The 27,183-nt window shown below is 36.5% G+C and overlaps 1 protein-coding gene across 2 annotated transcripts in view; it reads left to right on the top strand.

The window, feature by feature from the left end:
- DENND5B (DENN domain containing 5B) overlaps positions 1-27,183 on the top strand; it is a 191,351-nt gene that overhangs the window by 71,384 nt on the left and 92,784 nt on the right. For both annotated transcript variants that reach the window (XM_043965769.1, XM_043965770.1), the window contains 2 exons: positions 4,773-4,960; positions 21,809-22,339. In XM_043965769.1, coding sequence (XP_043821704.1) covers positions 4,773-4,960; positions 21,809-22,339 — 719 coding nt within the window. The remainder of the gene's footprint in view (positions 1-4,772; positions 4,961-21,808; positions 22,340-27,183) is intronic.

A 27,183-nucleotide genomic window follows, 5' to 3' on the forward strand; every position in this document is an offset into this window, starting at 1 on the left:
CTTTTTGTGGTGGCTAAGAACTGGGAATCAAAGAAATGTCCATCAATTGAGAAATGACTGAAGAAGGTGTAGTATATGATTGTAGTGGTATGGTATTGTGCTATAGGAAGTGACAAACAGGATGATCCCAGAAAAACCTGGAAAGACTCATATGAACTGATGTATAGTGAAGTGAACAGAGTTGGGAGGACATTGTGCATGGTGACAGCAGTATTGTTCAATGAGCAATTGTGAATGACTTAACTACTCTCAGCAATACAATGATCCAAGACAATCCCAAGGGACTAATGATGAACCATATTATCCACCCCCATAGAAAGAACTGATAAAAAGATCACTTCTGGATTGTACATATATAACCTGGTTGCTGTGTTGTGTAGGGGGGAGGAAAGGGAGGGAGGGAGAAAAATTTGGAGCTCTAAATCTTATGAAAATGAATGTTGAAAAGTACCTGTACATGTAACTGGAAAAAAAATAAAATAAATGTTTGTTGCAAAGAAAAAGAAAGAAAGAAAAGAAAATGTATTAGTATACATGGCAACTGAATTAATATTAAACACAAAAATTTATATTGGTTCTAGAGGTTAAAAAATGAAACAAATCTCATGGTAGACAGAAGGTAGGAGAATACTGCAATGCCTGATGCCACACTGTGTCATTGAGTTTTATTGAACTGTTTTGTTGTTACAAGGGAGGTCTCTGTGACTAGGGGTGGAGAGTAGGATGCAGAGGTAGGTGTGGTAGCAGAAGGCATATTGGAAAATGAATGTGGTGTAAAAAAACAAAAGGCATCATTTTAAAAACCCAGTCTGTCTTTATACAACTGCTTAAGCATTGATTCTTTTCATGTTATTATCTCTTAATTTGATGGGTATAATGTAAAATTAGGGAGGGGGTGGGGCAGTGGGGGTTAAGTGACTTGCCCAGGGTCACATAGCTAGTCCATGTCAAGTGTCTGAAGCTAGATTTGAACTAAGGTCCTCCTGAATCCAGGACCGTGCTTTATCCACCGTGCCACCTAGCTGCTGCCCCCCCTTTATATATAAATAAATAAACAAACAAATAAATAAATGTATGTATATATGTGTGTATATTTATGTGTATATATATATAATATAAAATCTTGAAGATTATTTAATTCACATTTCTTTTGCTAATAATTTTTCAGTGATAGTTGATAACTTTTGACTTAACAGCTTTTCATACTACACCGTTGTAAATTACAGAATTGTTTGTTGTTATACTTAAGGGAAGCATAGTATTGTAGCCCTATAAAGAGTTTTAAAATACTTGACCAAGTTTCTCTAGCATTTTATAAAGTACTTGTCTTTTTTTTTTTTTGGTTGGGCAATGGGGATTAAGTGACTTGCCCAGGGTCATACAGCTAGGTACTCCTGAATCCATGGCCAGTGCTTTATCCACTGTGCCACCTAGCTGCCCCCAAGTACTTGTCTATTTTTACATGAATGGAAAGCAAGTGTATAGCACAGGCAGTTTTATGTTATTTTTTTTTTAATGAAAGGATCCAACTTGTTGCAGTTTGCCTTACTCTAAGAATAACTTTGGAGAGATGGGAATTATGAGGAAAAAATTTTACTTGGTAACTGAGTGAACAGGTAATTATTTCTTTCATAATAAAAGTGAGGAAAATTATGCAACTGCCATGAAATAGAAGAACATTTTAACATCTAAGCTAATAGCTTCATAAATGAACATTCCAAAATGCTTTTGGCATGAGGTCTCTATTGCAGAGAGCTGAAATTGTTAACTCTGTTGCTTCTTGGGAACTGTGACGGGTAAAACTAAATGTGTGTGGTCACCTTATCTGTCCTCTTTTGGGGAAAGCTAACTAAGACAACAGTTTAGATATTAAACATTTATTAAAATATATTAGAGGGGGCAGCTAGGTGGCACAGTGAATAAAGCACTGGCCCTGGATGCAATAGGACCTGAGTTCAAATCCAGCCTCAGACACTTGACACTTAACTAGCTGTGTGACCCTGACAAAGTCACAACACTCATTGCCCAGCAAAAAAAAAAATATATATATATATATATATATATATATAAGAATATTATTACATTAGAATATTATATATTAGAATAATATATTAAAATATTGCTATTACTTTGTATAATGATTTCCTGGTTCAATTTACTTCACTTGGCATCAATTCAGGTTTTTCTGAAACCATACAGTTCATCATTTCTTATGGCACAGTAGTATTCCATCACAATCATCTGCCACAACTTGTTCAGCAATTCTACAATTGATGGTCATCCCTTCAATTCTTTGCTACCACAAAAAGCTGCTATAAATATTTTTGTACATTGGGTCCTTTTCTTTTTCCTTTGATAGCTCTGGAAGAAGATTTAAATAAAAAAGGGAAAGAAAGAGAATGCAAATGAAATAGTTATTATATTCCTATATCTCAAACATTGTATTACTATGGGGGATTATCTTTGTAGTAGCTTTCATTTGAGGCCCTGCAAGTGCTTATAGGTCAAAAAACTATGGATGTACTAACTCTGTTAATTATGGCCTTCCATGACTTAGCCTCCTAAGTAAAGATTTTGTTTTTCTAATCTGATTATCAAAGAACATAAATATTTGATGTTCTCCTTGAAGTAGCATGACTAAATATTGGTTATTTATGTAAAGAGTATTGTGAATGTTGGTTCACTTACCCTGTTGAATTCAAGAAAAAATAAAAACACAAAGTTTTATAAAAATGTTAACAATACCTATAATGTCAGGTTCTTTGAACAGTGTATCATGGTTCAATTCTTTGCTACCACAAAAAACGGCTATCTTTAGCCATAGTTCCTTTATCTTTTCTGGAAAAAAAATTTTTTAAACCATTTATTATTTTGTTATTCCCCTCTAGGCTCTATACATACATATCTTCCTTAATTTATAAGGAGAACAACTTGAAATTGCATGCATTTAGATAACTTGTGGTCTGTTTCAAAGCCTAGTTCTTACTGTAGGTTTTCCTTGTGATACCTGGGCTACTTCTCTCGTTCACATTGGTGGGATAGAGGGTAGATTCTAAGATTCTGGATTCTAAGGGACAAGAGTTTCTGGTACTGTTGCTCATGAACCCACTTTGGCATTATTAATCAACTTGAATAGCTTTTAGAAAAGAACTTTACTGGGCAGCTAGATGGTGCAGTGGATAGAGCACTGGCCCTGGAGTCAGGAGTACCTGAGTTCAAATCCGGCCTCAGACACTTAACACTTACTAGCTGTGTGACCCTGGGCAAGTCACTTAACCCCAATTGCCTTACTGAAAAAAAAAAGAAAGAAAGAAAAGAACTTTACTGAAAAGGTATAGTAAAAATCATTGTTACAGAAAAAAAAAACTTCTCAAATTGAATGGATACTTTCCTTTGATTTCCCTGTGGCTAATTATGACTTGCCAATTCCATCCTTGACTTACTCCCACCATTTGTTTCCTTCACTCCTATTCACGTGCTACCAAACAAAGCTGTAGGAAATCACAAAATTGTGCTTACTGGGTACAGTACAAATTTGTTATACAATCTTAATTGTGCCTTTACTGAAACAATGTAATCTTTTTGTACCTCACTAATAAATTTACTATCCCATTCATCACAGTGGCTGTTTGAAATATTCTTGCCTCTTCTTCAGTTCTTCACAGTGCTCTTTCCCCCAACAACAGAAGCTAGGGACATTGCCTCACACTTCACCAAAAAAATTGAGGCAGTCCACCCAGGCTTGCAACCTCACTGTCATCCTCAATTCCCTATTCTCACTCACCCCACTAATCTGTTGTCTTATTTCTAATTTCACAACATGTCTCTCTCCTTACACAGCCACAATCTTGTTGCATGCCCTCATTCCATCACACCAGGACTATTGTAGTGGTCTTATTTTTGGTCTTACTGCCTCCATTTCTCTCCTCATTTCAATCCATCCTCCACTCAGTTGCCCAAATGATTTTCTCACAGTGTAGGAATGACCATGTCATCCTATTACTCAATAAACTCATGGCTCGTTGTTATACACAGGATCAAATATGAAATGCTATATTTGGGATTTAAATCTCTTCACAATCTGGCCACTTCCTTCTTTTCTACATATTCTATCATCTAGGTACTCTTGGCCTCTTTGTTACTGCTTGCATAAACCCCTTCCATCTTCAGCCTTTGTCTGTTTCATTGGTTATCTTCCATTCCTGGAATGCAATGAGTGTAGATACTTTGTTTTAAAACAAAATAAAACAAAAAACTCTGCTAGTCCTAACAATATAAAGACTAAAATAAAATGATCCCTACCATAAAAATTCACAAAGGAAATTTCTATGAACATTGTATATTTTGAATGAGAACATCACTAGTGATTTCAATAATGCTTAATCTTCTCATATTTAAAAAGCAGAGGTTCAGATATAAAAGGGATTGTTTTAAACTAGTTAGTGGTGGTATTTTGAATGTATTAGTAATCTCTATGCCTTTCAAAATAAAGGGTGATTAAACTGGAATTGTTTAGCTAACTGTGCATTGTAAGGAATCTTTTTTTTTTTTTTAGTGAGACAGTTGGGGTTAAGTGACTTGCCCAGGGTCACACAGCTAGTAAGTATTAAGTGTCTGAGGCCGGATTTGAACTCAGGTACTCCTGACTCCAGGGCCGTTGCTCTATCCACTGCGCCATCTAGCTGCCCAGGAATCATTTTATAAGTACAAAAATTCTCCCCGAATTGTGTATTGTCAAGTCTTTTAAAATGAAGATTATTTGTTTTTTGCAGATTATCAGCGCCTGATGACAGTAGCAGAAGGGATCACTACCCTTTTGTTCCCATTTCAGTGGCAACATGTCTATGTCCCCATTCTTCCTGCCTCCCTCCTTCATTTTCTCGATGCTCCTGTACCGTATCTGATGGGACTTCAGTCAAAAGAAGGAACCGATCGCTCTAAACTAGAACTTCCACAGGAGGTAAATTTTATTGTGATTTATGACACTTTTGCTTTTGGTTGATAGTTTAAAGGTTTTAAAAAATACTTTTGTCCAAGTACTTTTTTTCTTTCAGTTCTTTAAAAAAAATTTCTGATATTATTATTAAAGAGAGCTTCCATTGAAGAATACAGCTATGAATGTAAATAGGTATTTTGTCAGCAATTTAGAGCCTTAGAGCTGTCTAGAGTACTGAACAGTTAAGTGACTTGCCCTAGGTTATCAGTGGTGGCTCTTGAATCCACACTGAGACCAGTTCTTTATCCACTATACCAAGCTGTCTCCTTCCCCTCTCTCCTTTCTTGAATTATTCAACTAAATTCAGCTTATAGTTTTAGGAACTAGACATTGCCCCCTGATGAATGCTCAGTGTGTGTGCTCAGTCATTTTTCAGTCGTTTCCAACTCTTTGACCCCATTTGGAGTTTTCCTGGCAAAGATACTGGAGTGGTTAGCTATTTCCTTCTCTAGCTCATTTTAAAGATGAGGAAACAGGAGGCAAAGTGACTTGCCCAGGGTCACACAGCTAGTCTGAGGCCAAATTTGAATGCACAAAGAAAGATTAGTCTTCCTGACTCCAGGCCTGGTATTCTATCCACTGTGCCACCTAGCATTGTAATCATCTCCATAAGTACTTGTTAATCTCTATTATATATGACAGAACTGATGAAAGTCAGTAATAAATAACTTTTTTAAAAATTAGTGAAAATGGAGCTCAAATAAGGTTTATATGCCCTTTATATTGTATATTTTCATTTCTTCTCTACCCCACCTTCCCACCCATTTTTTGTTTTGTTTTGTTTTGTTCTGTGAGAGCAGTTGGGGTTAAGTGACTTGCCCAGGGTCACACAGCTAGTAAGTGTCAAGAGTCTGAGGCCAGATCTGAACTCAGGTACTCCTGAATTCAGGGCCAGTGCTTAATCCACTGTGCCACCTAGCCGCCCATTGCCACCCATTTTTAAAATGATGCGCAAGCTTCATTGTACTTTAACAATTTTTAAAACATTAAAAGTGATTAATTAATTCTTGACCTTTGGAACATGAAAAGAATATCCTTTAGCATATAGTAGATGATGAAATAACAAACACTTTAACATCCTTTATTTTCAGGCCTAGAGCCCGTATTCCTATCATTTGTTCTAAATATAAACCTAGTTGCCGTATATTTGAGATAAAATTCCAACAGCTGGCTGTGGTGTGATCTTAAAACTATTAATGGAAACTCCTCCATTAAATCAGAGACTTTCATTTTTGTCTTTGTATCCCCAGCCTAGAACAGTACCTGTCACATAGTCTGGGCTTAATAAATGATTGATTCTTGGTATTTTCGTGACTCCTCAAGAACTTTTAAAAAAAGGAAGTAAAAGAGAAATCAGCTTTTCTGATTTTCCTTATTGTGAGATTAAAATTGGATATCAGATCATAAATCTACACTACTTAACCTTTCCCTTAATTTATCTCCCAGACTAGTAAATGGAAGAAGCTTCTGGTTTTCTAGATAGAGCTTTTCCATTCCCTTCAGAAGTGTTTCTCTAGCATCTTTTAATCTTTGGAAATCCCTATCATTATTATAATTCCACTCTGGATCCTTTAGAGGCCATTCCACATCGGCCTTACCCTTCACAACAAGGGCATCTATCTGAAATCTCTTCACCTATGAATGGTGCAGGCTTTACATGAGAGCAATGAATCCATGAGTTTTTTCACCAATTTTAATGGCAGTAGGAGTTGTCAATAATACCTGAAAAGGTCCTTCCCAGGCAGGTTGGGTTCCACTGGTTCTCTGAAAATTCTTTACATATATTTTATCTCCTGGGTTGAAGTTATGTTATGAAAAGTCTAATGGGCCTGCCTGGACCACAGCTCCTGCCTCATGGAGTTCACGTAGCCTGGTTTGTAATTCCCGTATATAGGAGGCAACAGAAGTATCACCTCCCACCAGTGATGTATAAACTGGGGAAAAAATTTTAGCTTGGATAGGAGGGTGACCAAAAAAGCATGAATTCCAGGTCTTTTCAGTGCCTTTCAAAAGTCAAAACAAAACAAAACCAAAAAGGATTAAAAAAAATAGGTATAGGGTAGGGAAAGGGTGAGGGAGATTGAGGTGGGCCAGAAAACCAGGCCATATGCTTTAGTGGTTTGCCTGTAGAAGGAAATGCTTGTTAAATTTTAAGGTATTTAAGCTGCTAGAGTTTGGGGTATGCCACATTGTTTTAACTGGTTCCCCAATTCTCTGCATGCCAAAGTGGCAGGGGTTTCTGAATTGTCATTGATCTTTCTAATGCTGTCATAATGTTCTTTATGGTAGAAAATGTGGAGTTCTCTAGCATCAGTTTTGTCTGTGCCACTGATTTTCAGTAAAGGCTGATTTAACTGATGAACTACCACATAATGCATGCTATGCTGCATAACTGAGAACATATTAGTGATATATACAATAATTCCAAACCATACCCAGAGTATAATGACATATAAATAATAAACGAATATAAATAGCTGATTATATTAGACTGTTACATAATCTTCTTTTAGCAAGTAGACCACATCATCTTATACATGAATTCTCTAGTATAACAGTAGCAGATACTTAAAGTGGTGATTAATTCATCAAAAAGAAATGACTTCAATTAGCAAGATTCAATATTCAATGTTTTCAGTGAGGTATCAAGCAATAGGGTTCAATAACCCTCTCTCAAAAAGAAAGAGTAAAAAAAAAAGAATTCTGGTAGCTTCTGAGGCCCGATGGCCTCACCCACAGCATATACTTAAAATGTCTTTGAAAAGTCACTTAGTTTAGTTTTAAAGAAAAGCAAAAGAAACAAAAGTCAAAAAAACAAAGCAAAACCAAAAACCAAAAATAAACCAAAGGTGGCCTTCGGCTTTTGGTGAGTTTTATACGGAATATAGACTAAGCTTAGACTTAAGACGATTTGTATTGTGTTTCTACTTTCCTATCCTTCTAATCAACATCACCTTGTGACTACCATACAATAAAGGCTCTATCTAGAAAACCAGAAGCTTCTTCCATTTACTAGTCTGGGAGATAAATTAAGGGAAAGGTTAAGTAGGAGAGATTTATGATCTAATATCCAATTTTAATCTCACATTATGATACATAAAATTCAAATTAAAATGAGAGAGCATAAAATAATTCAACTTTATAGTATTATTATATCTATTTACTAACATTTTCAAGGAAATTCTTCATATGTAACACAAGTAAGTTTTTTTTTGGTTTTTTTGTTTGTTTGTTTTTTTTAGTGAGGCAATTGGGGTTAAGTGACTTGCCCAGGGTCACACAGCTAGTAAGTGTTAAGTGTCTGAGGCCGGATTTGAACTCAGGTACTCCTGACTCCAGGGCCGGTGCTCTATCCACTGCGCCACCTAGCTGCCCCACACAAGTAAGTTTTAATAACATACCAAGCCACAATCTTCATTGGTTTTCTCTCCCTTTTTATACAGGTTTTGTTTTTTTTTTTAGAAAATGGTTTGTTTTAAAGGTATAATTTATTTCACTTCTTTTTTGTGAATTTGTAGGCATTGACTTTCCATTATTGTCTGAAGATTGATTTCTGAGATTTTGAGACATATATGTATATGTGAGGATTGGGGGGAGGGAGGGAAACAGAGACATAGAGACAGAGGGAGGAGAGAAAACATTGGGATTTTGTGCATGAAATCTTTCGGTTTGTTGTCTTTCTAAAACATACGTATTTTCTGACTCTAGCATACACTGACTTTAAAACACACGTGCATGCACGCTCGCATACACACACACACACAAACACACACACAAACACAAACACATACACACACACAAACACACACACAAACACAAACACATACACACACACAAACACACACACAAACACAAACACATACACACACACACACACACACACACACACAAAACCTACCTTAAATGTCTATACTATAACTTTTGTGTTTTCTAATCAACATCAGTTTTTATCATTTTCAGACTTAAAAATTCATTGAATACAAGAATACCATGTTCTGGGGGTGGCTAGGTGGCACAGTGGATAAAGCACCAGCCCTGGATTCAGGAATTCCTGAGTTCAAATCCAGCCTCAGACACTTGACACTTACTGGCTGTGTGACCCTGGACAAGTCACTTAACCCCCATTGCCCTGCAAAAAAAAGGGGGGGGGGAAGAATACCATGTTCTTAAATGATTTGCATGGGTTTCTCTTTTTTGTCAGATTAATAACGTCACTTTGGAAGCAGAAGCTGATACTTTTTCACTCTTCTAGGGCATCATCTGTGATGTAATAAGTTAAAATTTTCTTGTACCCATGTTCATATATATATTTTCCCTTTTCACCAAAACCTCAGAAGTGAAATATCTGCATCCTAGGTAAAAGATGGTAAGATAACCATTTAGAATAGTAGTGGAAATAATGGCTCTAGGGTCAGTAGTGCAGTGGATAGAGCATTGGCCCTGGAGTCAAGAGGATCTGAGTTCAAATCTTACCTCAGACACTTACTAGCTGTGTAACCCTGGGCAAATCCCTTAACCCTAGTTGCCTTAAACATCCGGAATCATCTCTAGTTGTCCTGATAAATATCTTCCACTGGACTCAGATGGCTCTGGAGAAGAGAGTGAGGTTGGTAACCTTGCACAGCCCACCCTCACTTAAATCCAGTTTACCGCAAGTCATGACATCACCCTTATGTCACAGTCCTCTTTGAGGACAAAGGACAAACATCAACAACACCAAAGAAATAATGGCTTTACACAGAAGTGATTTTAAATAAGGAGGATTTTACTAAGATGTATGCAACTGTTTAACTCCTAATCAAAGTACAGTCTTTTAATTGCCTTTATATTCATTTAGCTCACAATGATAATAGGTAATTCTTTAAGATTAGATGGATAGTAATAAACTTTCTTCTTAGGTGGCATCTTTCTCTTTTCACAATTTATTATTCATTTCACTACAAGTAGAAATTAAAGATCAGGATGAGAATGGAGATAGAACTATTTGCCATCCTTTTCCATGCCTCCTGCCATGAGAATCAGGAAGTGTTTTGAATTTTTTTCTAATTGTTCCCTTATGTCTTAGTGCTGCTTACTCATTTCCATTGCCATACCTTGTATCCTTATATCCTTCACAACAAGATAGGAGAACTTAAAAAGCAAGACACATGATATAGTCCAACAATATCCTTTGTACCATTAGGATATATTTGTGTGTATGTGTGTGTGTGTATATGGGAACTTACCAACCCCTCTCGCTTAAGTTACCCTTCAGTATGCTTCTTGATTCATTCTCATATTTAGTCTTATCATCCTAAACTGTAACTAAATCCAGGGATATGTTTGTATTTTCCTTATTAATCAATATATCCCTTTAATTAATCAACTAAGTTGAAAGCTCCTATAAGGTCATCAAATATTATTTATTCAATAAACGCAAGAAACCTTTTTTTTCCAGTGCTTCTTTGCTCTATTAGATCCTGTCGAATATTAAAATATATCTTTTGTATCTGCCTGTCTCCTACAAACAAATCAGAGAAATAATCTTTGATCTCTCCTATAAATTAATAAACAGATCAGAGAAATTATAATATCTTATAATATCTCCTACAAAAAAAAATAAAAACAGATCAGAGACATGTCTCCTACAGAACAAAACTAGATCAGAGACAGACAAAAAAACATAATATCAATTTAATATTTTGTTGTCCCAAGAAAAAAGAAATAACACATGATCATGTGTGGAGTCTTCCCTAAGAAAGAAGCTCAAAACTCCTCTTCTTTCTAAGGGTTTATAAGGTCTTCTTTTCCCCTGGGTTACAGAATAACTTCATTGGCATGATACTGATTAACCCATTACAAATGTAAATCAGTTAAACAATACAAATCAGTTTAACAGCTCTTCTTAAGGCAGATGTTAATGAATAGATTGGTGGAAACCGGAACTGGTATTATCTGAGACTGAGGAGGTCTCTCTTCCTGGGGAAAGAAGATAGTGAATGGGAATTTCAAAGGGGCATTTTGAGTTTGTTTATTCTCTTTGGAGAAAGTAAGTAAGGACTGTCTGGTTGGTTCACTTTGAAGTCTGAGCAAAGGGCATTTTGTTCTTATTAATCCAGGGTCTCATAAAATCCATTTGGATAGTAAGGTACCTCCATCAAATCCAGGTGATCCATATATTCATATTAACAACCTATTAATCTCTTAGGGTTGAATAAATACATATATTTACATTTCTTTTTTATTCTTAATTTAAACCCCTAAGAAAGAGCATTTCGTATGCATGGGAGAACACAAAAGGAAGATTCTATATGGAATCATGAATCTCTATTTCATATCATGATTGCTTTTTTTTTTTAGTGAGGCAATTGGGGTTAAGTGACTTGCCCAGGGTCACACAGCTAGCATGATTGCTTTAAAAAAAAATATGTAAAAAAGACCACACTTTAATGTTTTTGCTTTCCCTGTTCTTCCTTATAAACTTCATCTGGCACAGTGGATAGAGCACCTGCCCTGGAGTCAGGAGGACCTAAGTTCAAATCCAGCCTTAGACATTTGACACTTACTAGCTGTGTGACCCTGGGCAAGTCACTTAACCCCAATTTCCTCACCAACCCCCCCCCCCCCAAATATTTTTTTCTGTACAATCCTTAAAATGTCACAGTTCACACAAACACCCACACAGGCACGATCTGCCTTCCTTTTTGGTATTAGTGGTGCCAACCTGCTCTCCCAATTAACTGAGATAGAAGAAGGGGGGGAAAGCCCATATAACAGATAAACACAGTGAGGCAGGACAAACCACAGAGGGACCATGTCCAAGAGTGTGTCTGTAAACTTTGTTTTAGTCAGTCACCTCTTTTTCAGGAGATGGATAGCATGCTTCATACTAAGTTCTCTGGAGATGTGATTTTTTTTTTTTAAATAAAGTTGTTGGTTTTTTTCCTGTTACATGTAAAGATAGTTCTCAACTTTTGTTTATACAGGCTTTCCAATTTCAGATTTTTCTCCCTCCCTCCCCCCTCCCCTAGACAGCAGGTAATCTGATATAGGTTATATATATATATATATGTATGTATATGTATATACACATAATAACATTAAACATATTTCTGCATTAGTCATGTTACAAGAGAAAAATCAGAGCAATGACGAAAAACCTCAAAATAGAAAAACAACAACACCAAAACCAAAAGAAATAGTATGGTTCATTCAGCATCTATACTCCACAGATCTTTTTTTTTTTTTCCTGGATTTGGAGATCCTCTTCTATCATGAGTTCCCTGGAACTCTTCTGTACCATTGCAGTGGTGAGAAGAATATAGTCCATCACAGTAGATCAACACACAACGTTGATGATACTGTGTACAATGTTCTTCTGGTTCTGCTCATCTCACTCATCATCAGCCCACACAAGACCCTCCAGGTTTCTCTGAACTCCTCCTGCTCATCATTTCTTACAGCACAATAGTATTCCATTGCATTCATATACCACAACTTGTCTAGCCATTCCCCAATTGATGGGCATCCCCTCAACTTCCAGTTCCTTGCCACCATATACAGAGCAGCTATAAATATTTTTGTACATGTGGGTCCCTCTCCCCTTTCCATGATCTCTTTGGGAAAAAGACCCAAAAGTGGTATTGCTGGGTCAAAGGGTATGCACAGCTATATAGCCCTTTGGGCATAATTCCAAATTGCTCTCCAGAATGGTTGGATCCGTTCACAGCTCCACCAATAATGCATTAGTGTTCCAATTTTTCCACAGCTTCTCCAACATTTATTATTTTCCTTTTTTGTAATTTTAGCCAATCTGATAGGTATCTGATAGGTACCTCAGAGTTGTTTTAATTTGCATGGAGATGTGATTTTTAATTACATTGATCAGAGTTCTAATTCTTCCACAGTTGTTTTAGTTTACAATTTTGTTATGCACGTATACATTGTTGTCCTGGTTATACTCAATTCACTACTACTTAGTTCATACTACCTAGGATTCTTTGAAATTGTCCCTTTTGTCATAACTTATGTTGCAATAATATTCCATATAGTCATACCACATGTTTTGTTCAGATATGCCTCAGTTGTCTAATAGGCAATCTAAGTCAGGGCTTCCTTTTTCATATGAGAAGTTTTTATGCATAACCCTTTACTGTTGCCAAATTTTTCGTGACCACCACATTCAATTATTTGATCTCATATAGGGTCATGACCCACATTTTAAGAAGCTTTGACCTAAGGCACTCCTTTAGATTCTAGTTCTTTGTGGGTTTTTTTTTCCCTACTGCCTTTGGATCTTATTTTCAAAATCAAGAACTGTGTTTTCCTTGTGACTAAATTCCATTTGTGATGTTATTCTTCTTCTCAGCCACCACCCCTATCCCAGATTATTTACTTGTTGAGTCTGATGTGTTTGTATACCAAACTGTTTCTCTGTGTGTAAGTATGTAAACTTGAGAGTGTGTACTGAACCCTCCCTTGTTTCAGATAAGAGATTCATCTGATGCCTAGTCCCTTCACCACTTCATCATTTGCATATTCTCCTGGTGTAGCCCACTTATGTGAAATAGCAAATTTTACCCCCTTCGGCCTCCTTTCTGTATTAATGTATTGCTTCTTTTACTCTCCCACCTCTTTTCCCTCTTCAGGCTCTCAGAATAAATCCAATTCACCCCCTAGGATCTTTATATTTAACTCCCTCAATACCCTTTGAAGACACCGAAATTCTGAAATGACACTTGTTTCTTCTTCCCTATTAAATATTAGTGCTACCTCATCTTACAGCCCCTTCTATTTGCTCCAACAAATTTATTTTTATAGGTTTCTTTGGACTCTTATGTTTGTGTTTCAGAGTTCTTACTCGATCTTTTCATCAAAAATTTTTGAAAAGTCTTCTATTTCATTAGAGGTTCATATTCTTCCCTCTAGAATTATACACAGCCTTGTAACAGAGTAAGTTATTCTCATTGTAAGTCTTTATTTTTTGCCTTCTGGAATAACATTTTCTAAGCTCTCTACTCCTTTGTAGTGGTGGCTGCTAAGTTTTGTGTGATTATTTGGTACTTTACTGAACTTAATTGGCACTTGGTACTTGATTGGTCCTTGGTTGTTCTTGACTGGTACTTAATTGTTATATGGCACAGTAGATAGAGTGTAAGGCCTGGGAGTCAGGAAAACTTGAGTTCAAATTTGTCCTCAGACATTTAGTAGCTGTGGGACTCTGGGCAAGTCATTTAACCTCTGTTAGCCACTGTTTCTTCAACTGTGAAATGGGGATAATAGTGGTATGTAACATCCCAGTATTGTGAGGATCTAATGAAATACTACTTTTAAAGCAATTGGCATAATACCTGGCACATAGTAGAAGTTATATAAATGTTAGCTCTTAATATTATTCTCTCTGGCTACTTGCAGTATTTTTTCTTTGATGTGAGATTTCTGGATTTTAGCTGTGACATTTCTGGGACTTTACTTTGGGTGATTTGGGTGGTAATCAGTTCGTTTTTTCCATCTTTGCACTTTGATTCTAATAGATCTGGACAGTTTTTCTTGTATGATTGCTTGAATGGTAGTATCCAGGCTTTTTTATTTATCATGGTTTTCAGAAAGTCCAAAGATTCCTAATTATCTTTTCTTGACCTGTTTTCTCAGTTCTGTTAATTTTCATATCTTAGATTTTATTTTATTTTTTCAGTCTTTTGATTAGTTCTGGTATTATTGCTATCTCATAAACTCATTGATTTTTGTTTGTTCTATTCGGTGTTTTCAGGGAGTCCATTTATTAGATAAGGTGTACTACTTTTTCTTTTTTGGTTACTTTCACTTCTTTCCTCTAGAATTTTTATTTCATTAATTTCTTGCTTCTTTATTTCTAGTTATTCATGTGGTTCTTGTGGAAAAATATTTTCCTTTGTATCTCTGCTTTTAATTGTTATAGTGTTAGACTTGCAATAATTTTTTATATTCGTGAATGTTTTCTTTGATTTACTTACCACTCCTTTAATTCCTGAATTGGAGCTTTATGACAGTTTTTTAAGACAGTTCTCTGCTGCTGCATTTTTAGGCAGGGCAATCAGCTCTGCTTGGCTTCTTTTTGCTGAACTGTCTGGATTTTTGAGGTTCAGATTGCTGGATCTCCAGAGCTGTCTCTAGAGTCTCAGAACATAATGTTAAGGATATCAGAGCCCCTGGGCCTAGACTGTCCTAGTCTGAGCACTGCATTAACATGCTTGGCAAAATCAAATTGCTGCCTCTCCCTGGGGCTTTCTGGTTAACCTGGAGCTTTGTCAGAAGAGCCCTCCATCCCATCCCTTTTCAAAAATTAATATTTTATTAACATACAAGCTATTATGTATTTGGCAAAAAAAATAGAGGAGGCATGGTTAGATAGAAGTTCTGAAATCTTTTAGATACATATCTGCTTATAGATATATATTCCTATTTTAATTCTGAATTTGACAAACAGCAACAAACATTAACATTTCCACTTATAAAGAAGAGAGGATTATCTGTGAAGTCACTAAAGAAAGATAGCCCCTGCCCTCAAGGAGCTTCAAATCTAATGGGAGAAGACAACACATAAAAGAAACTAAGATAAAGCATCAAAAAGAACTAAAAATCTTGGGGGGGGGGGTTGGCTTCCTCCACAAAAAGGCATGGTGACAATATCCAGAGAGTTAGAACCACAGCCAGGAGGCATATGAAGGATGGTCAGCTTGAACTCCTTCCCAAAGTGGAGGCCCTGAAAGCAAATCACCAGTATTAGGATAGGGAGCAGGGTGGGAAAGGAGGGATATTCCAGGGAAAGAAAGTGCCAGGTGCTGAGAGAAGCTCCAGGGTGTGAAAGCAGTTGAGGTATGACTCCAGCGAGTCAGAAGCACAGCTTGGAATGTGAATGTTGTAGTCATTTTAGAAATTTGTATTGTCTTTACTTTGCATTTGTTTATACAGGTCTTACCAAATTTCTCAAAATTGATCTCTTTTGTTGTTTCTCATTGCATAATAGTAACCTATTATATTCTTCATCCATAATTTGTTCAGCTATAATTTCCTTAATCCTTTGCTACAACCAAAAGTTTTTCCGTGACCTCTTTATTTTATCTTTGGATTATGTCACAATTAAAATGAAGGTAAAATGAGGTACAAGTTCCATGTGCATTCAATTTCTTGATAAGGCTAGCTCCTTAGTAAGCCAAAAGACCCTGAATGAGGGTGGACAGATCATTTTTACAGACAAAAAAATCAGGAAGGGCCTTGATTCCATGATATATAAAGGACTAATTGTAGAAATGAGGGTCCATGGCCTAGAAAAGAGAAGACTCCAGGGGAGATGATGGCAGTTTTCAAGTACTTGAAGTGCTGTCGAGTTAGAGGAGGGGTTAATTTTTCCCCCCTTTGTCTCCAGAGGACAAACCAAGAGCAATGGTTAGAGGTTGCAAAGAGGCAAATTTAGGATTTGCTATCAAAGAAAACTCACTAAGAGAGCTGACTACAAGCAGAATAGCTGCTTCAAGAGTGCTGGGTCCCCATCCTTAACTTCAGGCAAAAACAAGAGACCATTCTTTAGGTATATTATCATGGTGATTAATTCCTGGCATAGGTTGGACTAAATGCTTCCTGAAGTCTCTTTCAATTCTCAAATTCTAGGAATCTGTTATTCTTTTCCATAGTAATGTGAGGACCAAAATTTGATATACTGAGCGTTATTTGGGTGACTCGCCTTAATATTGGGGTCCCGGAAATATGAGGGACCTTTAAGGTTTAACCCTCCCCTCTGATCAGCCCTTTTTTAGATATTTCTCCCAGGCCAATAAGAAAGGAGCCTCTAAGCTTTAGTTCACAAAAGGATCAGATTTTATTACTTGGGAATTAATTAAACAACAAAGGTGAAACTAATAAAAATCAAAGATAAAGAAATAGGAAAATGGAAATACAGATGAATATTATTAACTCTAAACTAAATATTATTAAACTAATAAAAATATTAAACTAAATATTATTAACTCTAAAACCTATGTAATCTCAGACCATTCCCAATTAAGCTAGTTCAAAGGAATTTAGGGTTTTCCGTAAATAACTCACCAAACAACTGAACAGCCCGCCAGTCTAAGGTTGCTCATGCACCACCAACTCCCCTTCAAAAAACTGCCTTTGTAACCTCAGAGTGGGCCAGGTGTGGCCCCTCCCAAATGAGTTAGCTAAAAACGGGAATATTCATCTTTACCACAAATAATTTTTACCACAGTAAATAATCTAGTTTGAATATGCTCTGGTCTCCTCCTCCTTTCTCTTGCTACTTGCCTTTTCAACATCTCACTGCTTATTCATCTTTTCTTGAGAAAGAAGAATGAAAGAAGAGCTTGTAGAATGGAAATAATACATAATACATGAAATAGCTTGATGGTACACAGAACTTAAACTCTTTTGATAAAATTAGGTATTTTGCGAATTACCTCCAGATTTCACTTGCTCTTGTTGCTCCTGTCCCATGAACATGGGCTAAGACTAATCTATTAGTCACATACTAAGAAATGCATGCAAAAAAATATTTTTTAATAAAAAAAGAAATGCATGCATGGTGATAGTGGATAAGAACATCATAACTCCACAAACAGCCCAAAGATCAATTTAGGCTTCCTTTCCTAAATTCAATCATTTTACTACCATCTCTAGGAAGTGACAAAATTACTTGTTGTAGGTTTGTTTGGGTTTTTTTTAACAATTTTATCCCATTTATCCATTATCTTTACTAATTAGTTGTGAAATGGATAAAACATGTATCAGAGGGCCCCATCCAAGTGTCCCAGTGGGATACTTAGGGGCACTGGGAGAATAGTTCTCTAATCTCCCACCCCAAATATGGTATTTATTAATATAGAGTCATCAAAACCTTTGAGAATCCAGACATTCTTATTAATAAAGTCTAAAGAATTTAGGGTTGAATAGTATATCTAATTTAGGACCTAGATTAGAATCCTGATTCTGTTCCTTGGTAGTTTTGTGACCTCGGGCAAATTACTGCTCCTGGGTAGTAGTAGTTGGCTTCCACTAGTCACGGATGACCATGGATCAGCGCCTTAAAGAGCCACAGGCCACAGTGTGGCTGTACAGTCCAATATGGGAGCCGCAGCTCCTGCTGCAATGAGGACATCAGAAAACTGCACTCTCTGCTTCTCATTTGTTTTTCTTCCTCCCAAGCTTGAAGGCCCATGCTGCTCCTGAGTACTGAACTCCATCGGGCACAGTCCTTGGCCATCTCCTCCCAGCTGCCATTGTCTATTCCCAGAGCCCTCAAGTCTCGCTTGCATACATCTCTGTAGCGAAGCTAGGGGTGTCCAGCAGGTCTTTGGCCTGAGGCTAACTCACCATAGAGTAGGTCTTTAGGAATGAGCCCATCTTGCATGTGGTGCACATGACTGAGCCAGCGCAGCCGTCTTTGTTTCAGTAGCATGTAGATGCTTGGAAGTTGCTCGCATTGGAGTGCTTCTGTGTTGGTGATCCTATCTGACTAAGATATGCCAAGGATGTGCCGAAGGCAGCGCATGTGGAAGCTGTTAAGCTTCTTTTCTTGTCTAGTATACATAGTCCATGTTTCACTGCCATACAGTAAGGTACTCAGGACGCATGCTCTATAGACAGAAAATTTGGTTCATCTTGTCAGTTTACTGTTTGCCCAGACATGCTTGGCAAGCTTAGCCATGGTTGAAGTAGCTTTTCCAATCCTCTGATTGATTTCAGAATCAAGTGACAAATTGTCACTGACAATAGAGCCAAGATACAAGAATTGGTTTATGACATCCAACTGGTAGCTACTGATGTGTATCAATGGAGGTGACATAGCACTCTGACACGACTTTCGTCTTTTTAAGATTTATGATTAGGCCAAAGTTTATGCAAGCTTGGGAGAAGCGATCCATCAAGGTCTGCAATTCACGCTCTAAGTGACAGGCAAGTGCGGCATCATCAGCGAAAAGCAGGTCTCTAAGGGTGCTACCTCTCACTCTGGTTTTGGATCTCAAATCTGAAATATTGAACAGGCCTCTGTCCAACCGGGAATACCAGTGATTTTCTGATTGCCAAATCCATTAGCTTTTTTCCCCCACTCTTTTATAGCTTTTCACATTCTTGGCGAACTTTCTTACTAAGTACATTCCATCTCTTCCCTCAGCTTCACAGCTATTCCTCCTATTTCTTTAATTGTACCTACTCTGTCTTTATAATGAGTTCCTTATTTGTTCCTTTGGTCTAACCTTGACCTTTTTCTCTTTCTTCTCCCATAGCCACCAATTGTATAACTCCCAAGTCCTCTAGTCTTGAGTTCCAGATGATAATGATAATAACAGTAGCTTGCATTTATATAATGCTTTAAGGTTTGCAAGATACTTTACCCATCTTATTTCATTTTATCCTCACAACAACCCTGGACAATAGATTATTTTACCTATTTTATATGTGAAGAAACAGGAACATAGAAGTTAAGTGACTTGCCCAGGGTCACATCTAGAAAATATCCGAGGAGGTCCCTAGGTATTGCAGTAGATCCGCATCTCCATCTACCTATATGACATGTCCACCTAGATGCTCACTAGCACCTCAAACATAGGTTGTCCAAAATCCAAACTCCCATTACTTGTCTGTTTTTAGTACTACTGTTTACCCATGCTTCTGCCATGTTTATTACCCTCAGGCTACTTCTGTCTCGTCTCTCAAATCCTGTATTTAACAAGACCTGTTAATTCCATTTTTACAACGTCTCATCTCCTTCCTGTCCTTTGTATTACCTGGGCCTTTGTTAGCACATTTTCCCTTCTCTAATCCATACTGTTCTCAGAATGTCTATTTTTCTTAATTACGGTGCTGCTTATGCTAGCTCTTTGCTCAACAATCTTTAATGGTTTTCTACTGCCCTAGTGCTGCCTTACTTTTTCTTATATTGCTTTCCTCTGAATGCTTTATGCTTCAAACAAGTTGGATTGCTCTCTACTCCTCTCACCTTTCCCCAGTCAAACATGAGCTACACAGTGTAGTGGAAAATACCCTGAATTTTAGGCCAGAGACCTGGGTTCAAATTCTGGCTTTTCCACATTCTACTTGTATGACCTTGGACAAGTTTTTTAACCTCTAGGGGCCTCAGTTTTCTTATCTATAAAAGGAGGGTATTTGCCTTCTAATCCCAGCTCTAAACCTGTGATCCTGCAACTTAACTGTCTGACTATTCCCTGTTTCTGGAATAGACTACTACCTCTTCTTGGCCTTTTAAACTTCTCTCTTTTTTTAAAAGCCCAATTTAAAGGCTACCTATTTCAGGAAGCCTTCTTTGATCACTCTCAAATGTAATATTTTGTCTTTTTAGCCATTAATATTATTGTCTTATCTTTCTATTGGATTGATAATTCCACTGATAAACTGGTAAATGTTTAACAACTGACTCCAAAAATATGTGTGTATATGTGTGTGGCTGTGTGTGTCCACAACACACTTTTAAGTTTAATCCACATAAGTAACATTTTTTCCATCACTTTCTAAGTCTAGACAATTGACAGAACAATAAATAAAGCGCTGATTTGTAGTGTTTGCCTAATTCTTACATATAAATGAAAATTTAACAATCAATTTGGTTCTCACAAGCCTGTTTGGCTTGAGCACATCCATGGAAGCCCCTTCAAGACATTTAAATTTTGTATCTGCCCAATGAGGCAGTGTTTCTCACACAGTAAAATCTGAATAGACTTTAAATATTAATGTAATATTTATCTTTGATCCCCTAGTCCCAGTTTTTTCATTGGTCACATGGAGATAATATTGTTTGAATTACCTACTTCACAGTGTTGTTAGGATCAAATGAGCATTGTTTGTATGTATGTATATAAAACATTTTACAATTGAAAAAGGTATAGACATGTGAACTATTATTATTGTTTTTATTATTATTATCTTTACCTGTCCTAATAATACATTTCTATATAATAGTCTAGCACAGAAGTTCTTAACCTGGTGTCTGTAGACAGACTTCAGAATTTTCATGAACTTGAATGAGAAAATAAAATGTTCATCTTTATCTTCCTCTAATCTTTTTTTTTTAAGACAAATACTTTTCTATTTTTTTTTCAAGGCAATGAGGCTAGTAAGTATCAAATGTCTGAGGCCAGATTTGAACTCAGGTCTTCCTGAATCCAAGGCTGGTGCTTTATCCACTGTACCACCTAGCTGCCCTAGACTATCTTCCTCTAATCTTTAATGGAATTTTAGTATTTCCTTCAATTTTGAATTTAGTCAACAAACCAAAGTAGTATTTGCAGTATTTTTTTACTGTTACCAATTGGAATCACAGATATTTTAATATCACATTGCAGTTGTATATAATTTGAAATTATCACTAGATATATTACTATATCAAAACTTTATTTTAATATTTTGATACCTCTACTTCAAAACAATTGGTTCACTTTTTGCATTTAAAAACATTATTCTGAGAAGAGAATGGTAGGATTCAACAGAGCATCCAAAAGATATGTGATATAAAAATGTTTAAGAATCTTTGGTTTAGTGCTAGAATTACACAAAAGGCATAGGGAAGGCAATAGAAACTCAAAAAGGCATTTAGATATCTGTGGTGTTGAAATGAAAGGTATCTTCTAAAACTAGAGTTTTGTCCCTTTGTTGTATGTTATTTATTATTTGGTATGACTGACGACATGACTTTGATGTTTTGACAGTCTTAACAGTTCTTACATTTAAAAACCAGTGAACTTTGATGCTGATATGATATATATATATATATATATATATATATATATATATATATATATATATATAATTTTTTTTCCTTTTCAGGCAAACTTGTGCTTTGTGGACATTGATAATCACTTTATTGAGCTTCCAGAAGAATTTCCACAGTTCCCTAATAAACTAGATTTTATCCAGGAAATCTCTGAAGTTCTCCTTCAGTTTGGAATTCCTCCTGAGGGTAGCCTACACTGCAGTGAAAGCAGCATTAAACTTAAGAATATTGTTCTGAAGGACTTGGTCAATGATAAAAAGAATGGAAATGTCTCTACAAACACAATCCACATGTATGAATTACTGAAAGGCAATGAAACCATAGCCCGTCTTCAGGCTCTAACCAAGAGGACTGGTGTAACTGTGGAAAAAGTAGCCCTTTCTACTTCTCTGGCTGAAAAGAACTTAAAACTACAATGTGAAGAAGCAGAAATGAGGGACTATAAGCTCAATGTACAACTTCGGGAGGTCTTTGCCAACCGCTTCACACAGATGTTTGCTGATTATGAGGCTTTTGTGATTCAGACAGCACAGGACATGGAATCGTGGCTGACCAATAGGGAGCAGATGCAGAACTTTGACAAGGTAAAAAAAAAATTATTTTAATTTGATCCTCATGGGATGAAATTATTGGCTTAGTGTAGGAAAAAAAAATCAGATTTTTCCCTTGCCCTACCCATTTAGAATATTCATTTGTATCTATAATCTTGCAATATTGATACAAAGTAAAAAAATTTTCAAGAAATCAAACTGATAGTCAATTAAAAATTACCTGTGTAGGATGTCCCCAATTTACCAACCAGTCATTCCACAATTTTCAAGTCTGTTTAGTATTTGTAGTTTATTTTCCTACAGGTCCTCAAGCCAAACCACAAAGGCCTATTCAACCCATGATTTATGTATACTTAATGAATAACATACTAACAGTACTATAGGATCTAATCACCATATATAACAATATTTTTATAGAAAAAATGCAGTCAAGAGATTCAATTCAGGATGCCAGGAATACAGATTTTCCTGCTATAATAGAGGGATTTCCCTCACACTTCACCCATTTAGGAAGTGGAAATGGGGACTTGCCCAGCTCTATGTCAGTGGTGATAGTTCCCATGGAATCTGAGGCAAGGGACATAACCGGACTGGGGAATGGGGTGAAATATATGGGTCAATGATGATAGTTCTAGGTTATGAAAATAGGAGTAGTTGAATAGCCAGAGCCATTCCTAGCTTTTATTTTTTTTGTTTTTGTTTTTGTTTTTTTGCAGGGCTATGAGGGTTAAGTGACTTGCCCAGGGTCACACAGCTAGTAAGTGTCAAGTGTCTGAGGCCAGATTTGAACTCAGGTCCTTCTGAATCCAGGACTGGTGCTTTATCCACTGTGCCACCTAGCTGCCTCCCCTAGCTTTTATTTTTTAGAGAAAAAAATAACAAAAAAAATAACATACAAGTATCATGTTGGTACAAAAATGGCCAGAGTAATATTTCTTAGAAAAACCACATTGAAGTTATATTTTTATTTACAGAAGCTGGGAGAAGGTACATGAATAGTACTTAGCATGTAGTAAACAATTAATGTTTATTGATTAACTGATGGAGGGGTAAGGAGGTGGTACTATGGTCACTGCCAGACACCAATGCTAGGGCCTATTTACTATCCTCTTTGCCACTGAACTGGCCCAGTATCAAGTTAAGAGTAGGAAACAATATATGTGTTTGAGATACGGGCGAGTTGCCATCAATATCAAGAGAGCAGGTGGAGTCAATGTGGCCACCAAATTTTACCTAGTGTCTATTTGTACACAAGAGTCAAGATTGCATTTATAAGTACTTTTTTAAAAATCTTACTTTTAAAATTTTTAAATCTTCCATCCAAGAACAATTCCATATATTATAAACCCTTTAAAATTTTTTAAATCGTGTGACTTGATATCTCAAAAAATTTTTTCTAATATAAAAGTTTTCATTTACTGTACTTGTTGGGAAAGTTAAATTTTCTTAAATGAAATCTGTTCTTTTTCTAGTTTGATCCTATAGTTAAAGAAAGATTCTCTTTGTGAAAGTCAGTGGTTTGACTTCAAGTACAGAATTTTTACTTCATTCTAGATCAAAAAAGAAGACATAAGTGAGTTAGATTATTAAGGAAATTCTAAGGTTGTCATCTAAAATTTTATATACAATAAGGCAACAAAATGTCATCATCTGTCAGCTTTCTAAAGTTAATTATGCAACGTTCCTTTGTCAGAAACCTAGGAGTCTTCTTGTACTGTGTATCCCATGTGTGTAAGGCATCTCCAGATATGTATCAGTTGCCCTTTTCAGGTCTCTGCAGTGGTAACTGTTAAATAATAAAATTTCTGCTATTAGACATTACTGTCTTTCACTAAATAGCACCCCAGTGTCCTTGAAATGCTTCCCAACATAGCTGATTTACTCCTGGGGCTAGTGTACATGGCTGGAACATCCAACTAATATGTTTCCAATGATAATTTTTATAAAGGTGTTAGAAAAACCAAGTCAACGTACAATTATTAAGTTCCTGCTGTGTGCCAGGCGATGTGCATTAGCTGTTTTTCTCCATTAAAAAGAGTGTTTCCATTGGGTAGATGCCAACCAACTTGCTGTTTCACTTAAAAGTGACTTTCATGAACTGTTCATTACAAAACTCTTATTTGTAGACAGATTTCACCTGCCCATAAATCACCCAAAGAGGTGCCAACTTTGGTATTTCTTAATCTTGTATTTTTGTCATTAGGCTTAACTGTCTTGATGCCTGTTGTCAGTTCTATAAAAGGCAGCTAGGTAATTCAGTGGATAGAGCATTGGGCCTGGAGTAAGCAAGACCTAGCTTCCCCACATAGTAGATTTTTAATAAATGCTTATTTCCTTCCTTCTTATGAAAAAGAGAGAGAATGTTTATGCCCTCAGGGATTTCTTCTTAGAACAAACTTACAAATTCCTATCAAAATTGAGAGTTGATTATTTTTTTAATCTTTATAAAACTTTAAGCTGAAAATGGAATTCTTTTGCATAATTCCTATAGATATTTATGTTTAAAGTTATTAATTAATCATTAAGCACTTATGATTTATTCTGTATCAGACACTCTCCCAAGTTCTGGGAATACAAAGAAAAAGTAAAAACTCTTACTCTCAAGGAAGTTACAAGATGTGTTAATAATAATGATAGCTAGGGCAGCTAGGTGGCACAGTGGATAGAGCATCGGCCCTGGAGTCAGAAGTACCTGAGTTCAAATCCAACCTCAGACACTTAACACTTACTAGCTGTGTGACCCTGGGCAAGTCACTTAACCCCAATTGCCTCACTAAAAAAAAACAAAAAACAAAAAAAAATAATAATGATAGCTAACATTTTTATAGCATTTTTAGTTTTGAAAAGTACTTTACATATTATATCATTTGATCCTTACATGTACAAGGTAATCTCAGAGGACAAGACCCCTGCAGAAGATGACATTTCAGCTGAGTCTTTAAAGAAGCCAGGAATTCTCAAAGATAGAGGTGTGGAGGGAGAGCAGTCCAGAAATGGGGAAGGGTCAAAGAGATTATGATGGAGAGTCTTCTGTGCCAAACAGCAAGTAGTCTAGTATGCCTGGACACCAAGTGAATGGAGGGGCATAATGTATAAAAAGATAGGAGAGAAAGGAAGCTTTGGCACAGTGTAGAAGATTGATTGGAGTGTGTGAAGAGAGATTTGAGACAGGAAGACCAAACAGAAGGCTATTACTGTCGCAGTAGTCTAATCAAGAAGTAATGATAACCTGAATTAAGGTGGCAGCTATGTGAATGGAGAGAAGGGGATACATGTAAGAGATGTTATGAAGATGGAAAGAAGATTTAGTATTTGGTTGAATGCAGTGAGTAAGAGTAGCGAGTCAATAGTAACTGAAGTAGGGAACCTTGATGACTGAGAGGATAATGATTTCCTTAACAGTAACTAACTAGTGACCTGAAAGGGATGATACATATCTGGAGGTGCCTTACTCCCAGGAAGGAGCAACACGTGGGATACATGGTAGAAGACAATTTATAGGTTTCTGATAATTAACTTTAGAAAACTGAAAGTTGATAATACACTGTGACAGTAGCCAATGAAATCAATGAGAGAGAATATTGGGTGGAGAAGACCCAGGATAGAGCATTGGAGTTACAACAGGAACCACTAATAGTGAGCATAATAACATGGATGAAAAGGAACAGTACAACAGGCAGGATGAGAACCAAGACAGAAGAGGATCTTAAAAACACAGAGAGGATTATTGGCAGTTATATTGCCAGTAGCATAGCTAGAGCAGTTTGAGATGAACGATATGGTTAGAAGCTAGATTGCAGGGGGTTTAGAAGAGAGCAAGAGGAGAAAAATTGGAGCTAACAAAATATATGACTTTTACAAGGAATTTAGCTGAGAGAGAGGAAAGCTATAGGACAGTAATTAGTGGGGATATAGTAGGACACAGTTAAAAATAATGCTAGAAGGAATTTGGAGTGTTTGTACAAATTTTAGGGAAAGAGTAGTTAGAGATTGGAAATTAGAGAGGGGATGATAGTGGGGACTGGGGAACAATATGCTATAGGAATGAGAGGGGATTAGGATCAAGGATATGTTTTAAAATACTTGTCCTTGTCAAGAATAAGGGCCATTTCCTCAGAGACTGCAGTGAAGGAGGAAAAGGTAGGGGATGATGTCAGGAGAATGTGAGATGAGAAGAGAGAACTCTTGAAAAGTGGTCTTTATTTTTTCAGTGAAGTATGAGGTTAAGATCCTCAGCTGAGAGAGTGGGGAGAGGTATGTTATATGAGACTTGTCAGAAGAAAAGATGATTTGGAATATCTGTTGTGGAGAGTGGAATAGAGAATCAATTAAGCATCAGTAGTAGGATTGCCTTGTTACCTACTTGAGATCTACTAATATAATTTTATAGGGAACACATTTGACTTGCTCAAGTTTTATTCAGCAGCACATAAGTAGAAGCAAAGAACGATGGTGGGAGTAACTTAGAGTTGGATTTAGCAAGGTATTATTGGCAGTAGGAAAAAGGAAGAAGGAATTTGGGAGAAGAGGATGGTGTGGGATTGAGTTGATTCACTAAGAGGTAGATAAACAGTAGAATAGTAGAGCCAGGGCAGGGGTGATGCTCTGCGAAAGTACTCAGTTAGCAGGATTAGAGGTCATAATGAGGGTGAAGATTTGGTTTAGTAGTATTAAGAGAAGTACTAAGAGAAGTGAAATGATAAGATTATGACCATATAAAGGAATTTCTGAATTTCTGAAATGGAAGTAGAATATTTATGGATGATAACAAAATGACTATCCCTGTCATAGCTTAGATGGGATGGAAGAGTAGTCATGATAACTGAATTGATTGAATACCTGGGAATTTAGAGTATTTGAGGGAATATCAGCATGTA

The sequence above is a fragment of the Dromiciops gliroides genome, chromosome 5 (genome assembly GCF_019393635.1).
Source record: "Dromiciops gliroides isolate mDroGli1 chromosome 5, mDroGli1.pri, whole genome shotgun sequence".
NCBI classification, from domain to species: domain Eukaryota; kingdom Metazoa; phylum Chordata; class Mammalia; order Microbiotheria; family Microbiotheriidae; genus Dromiciops; species Dromiciops gliroides.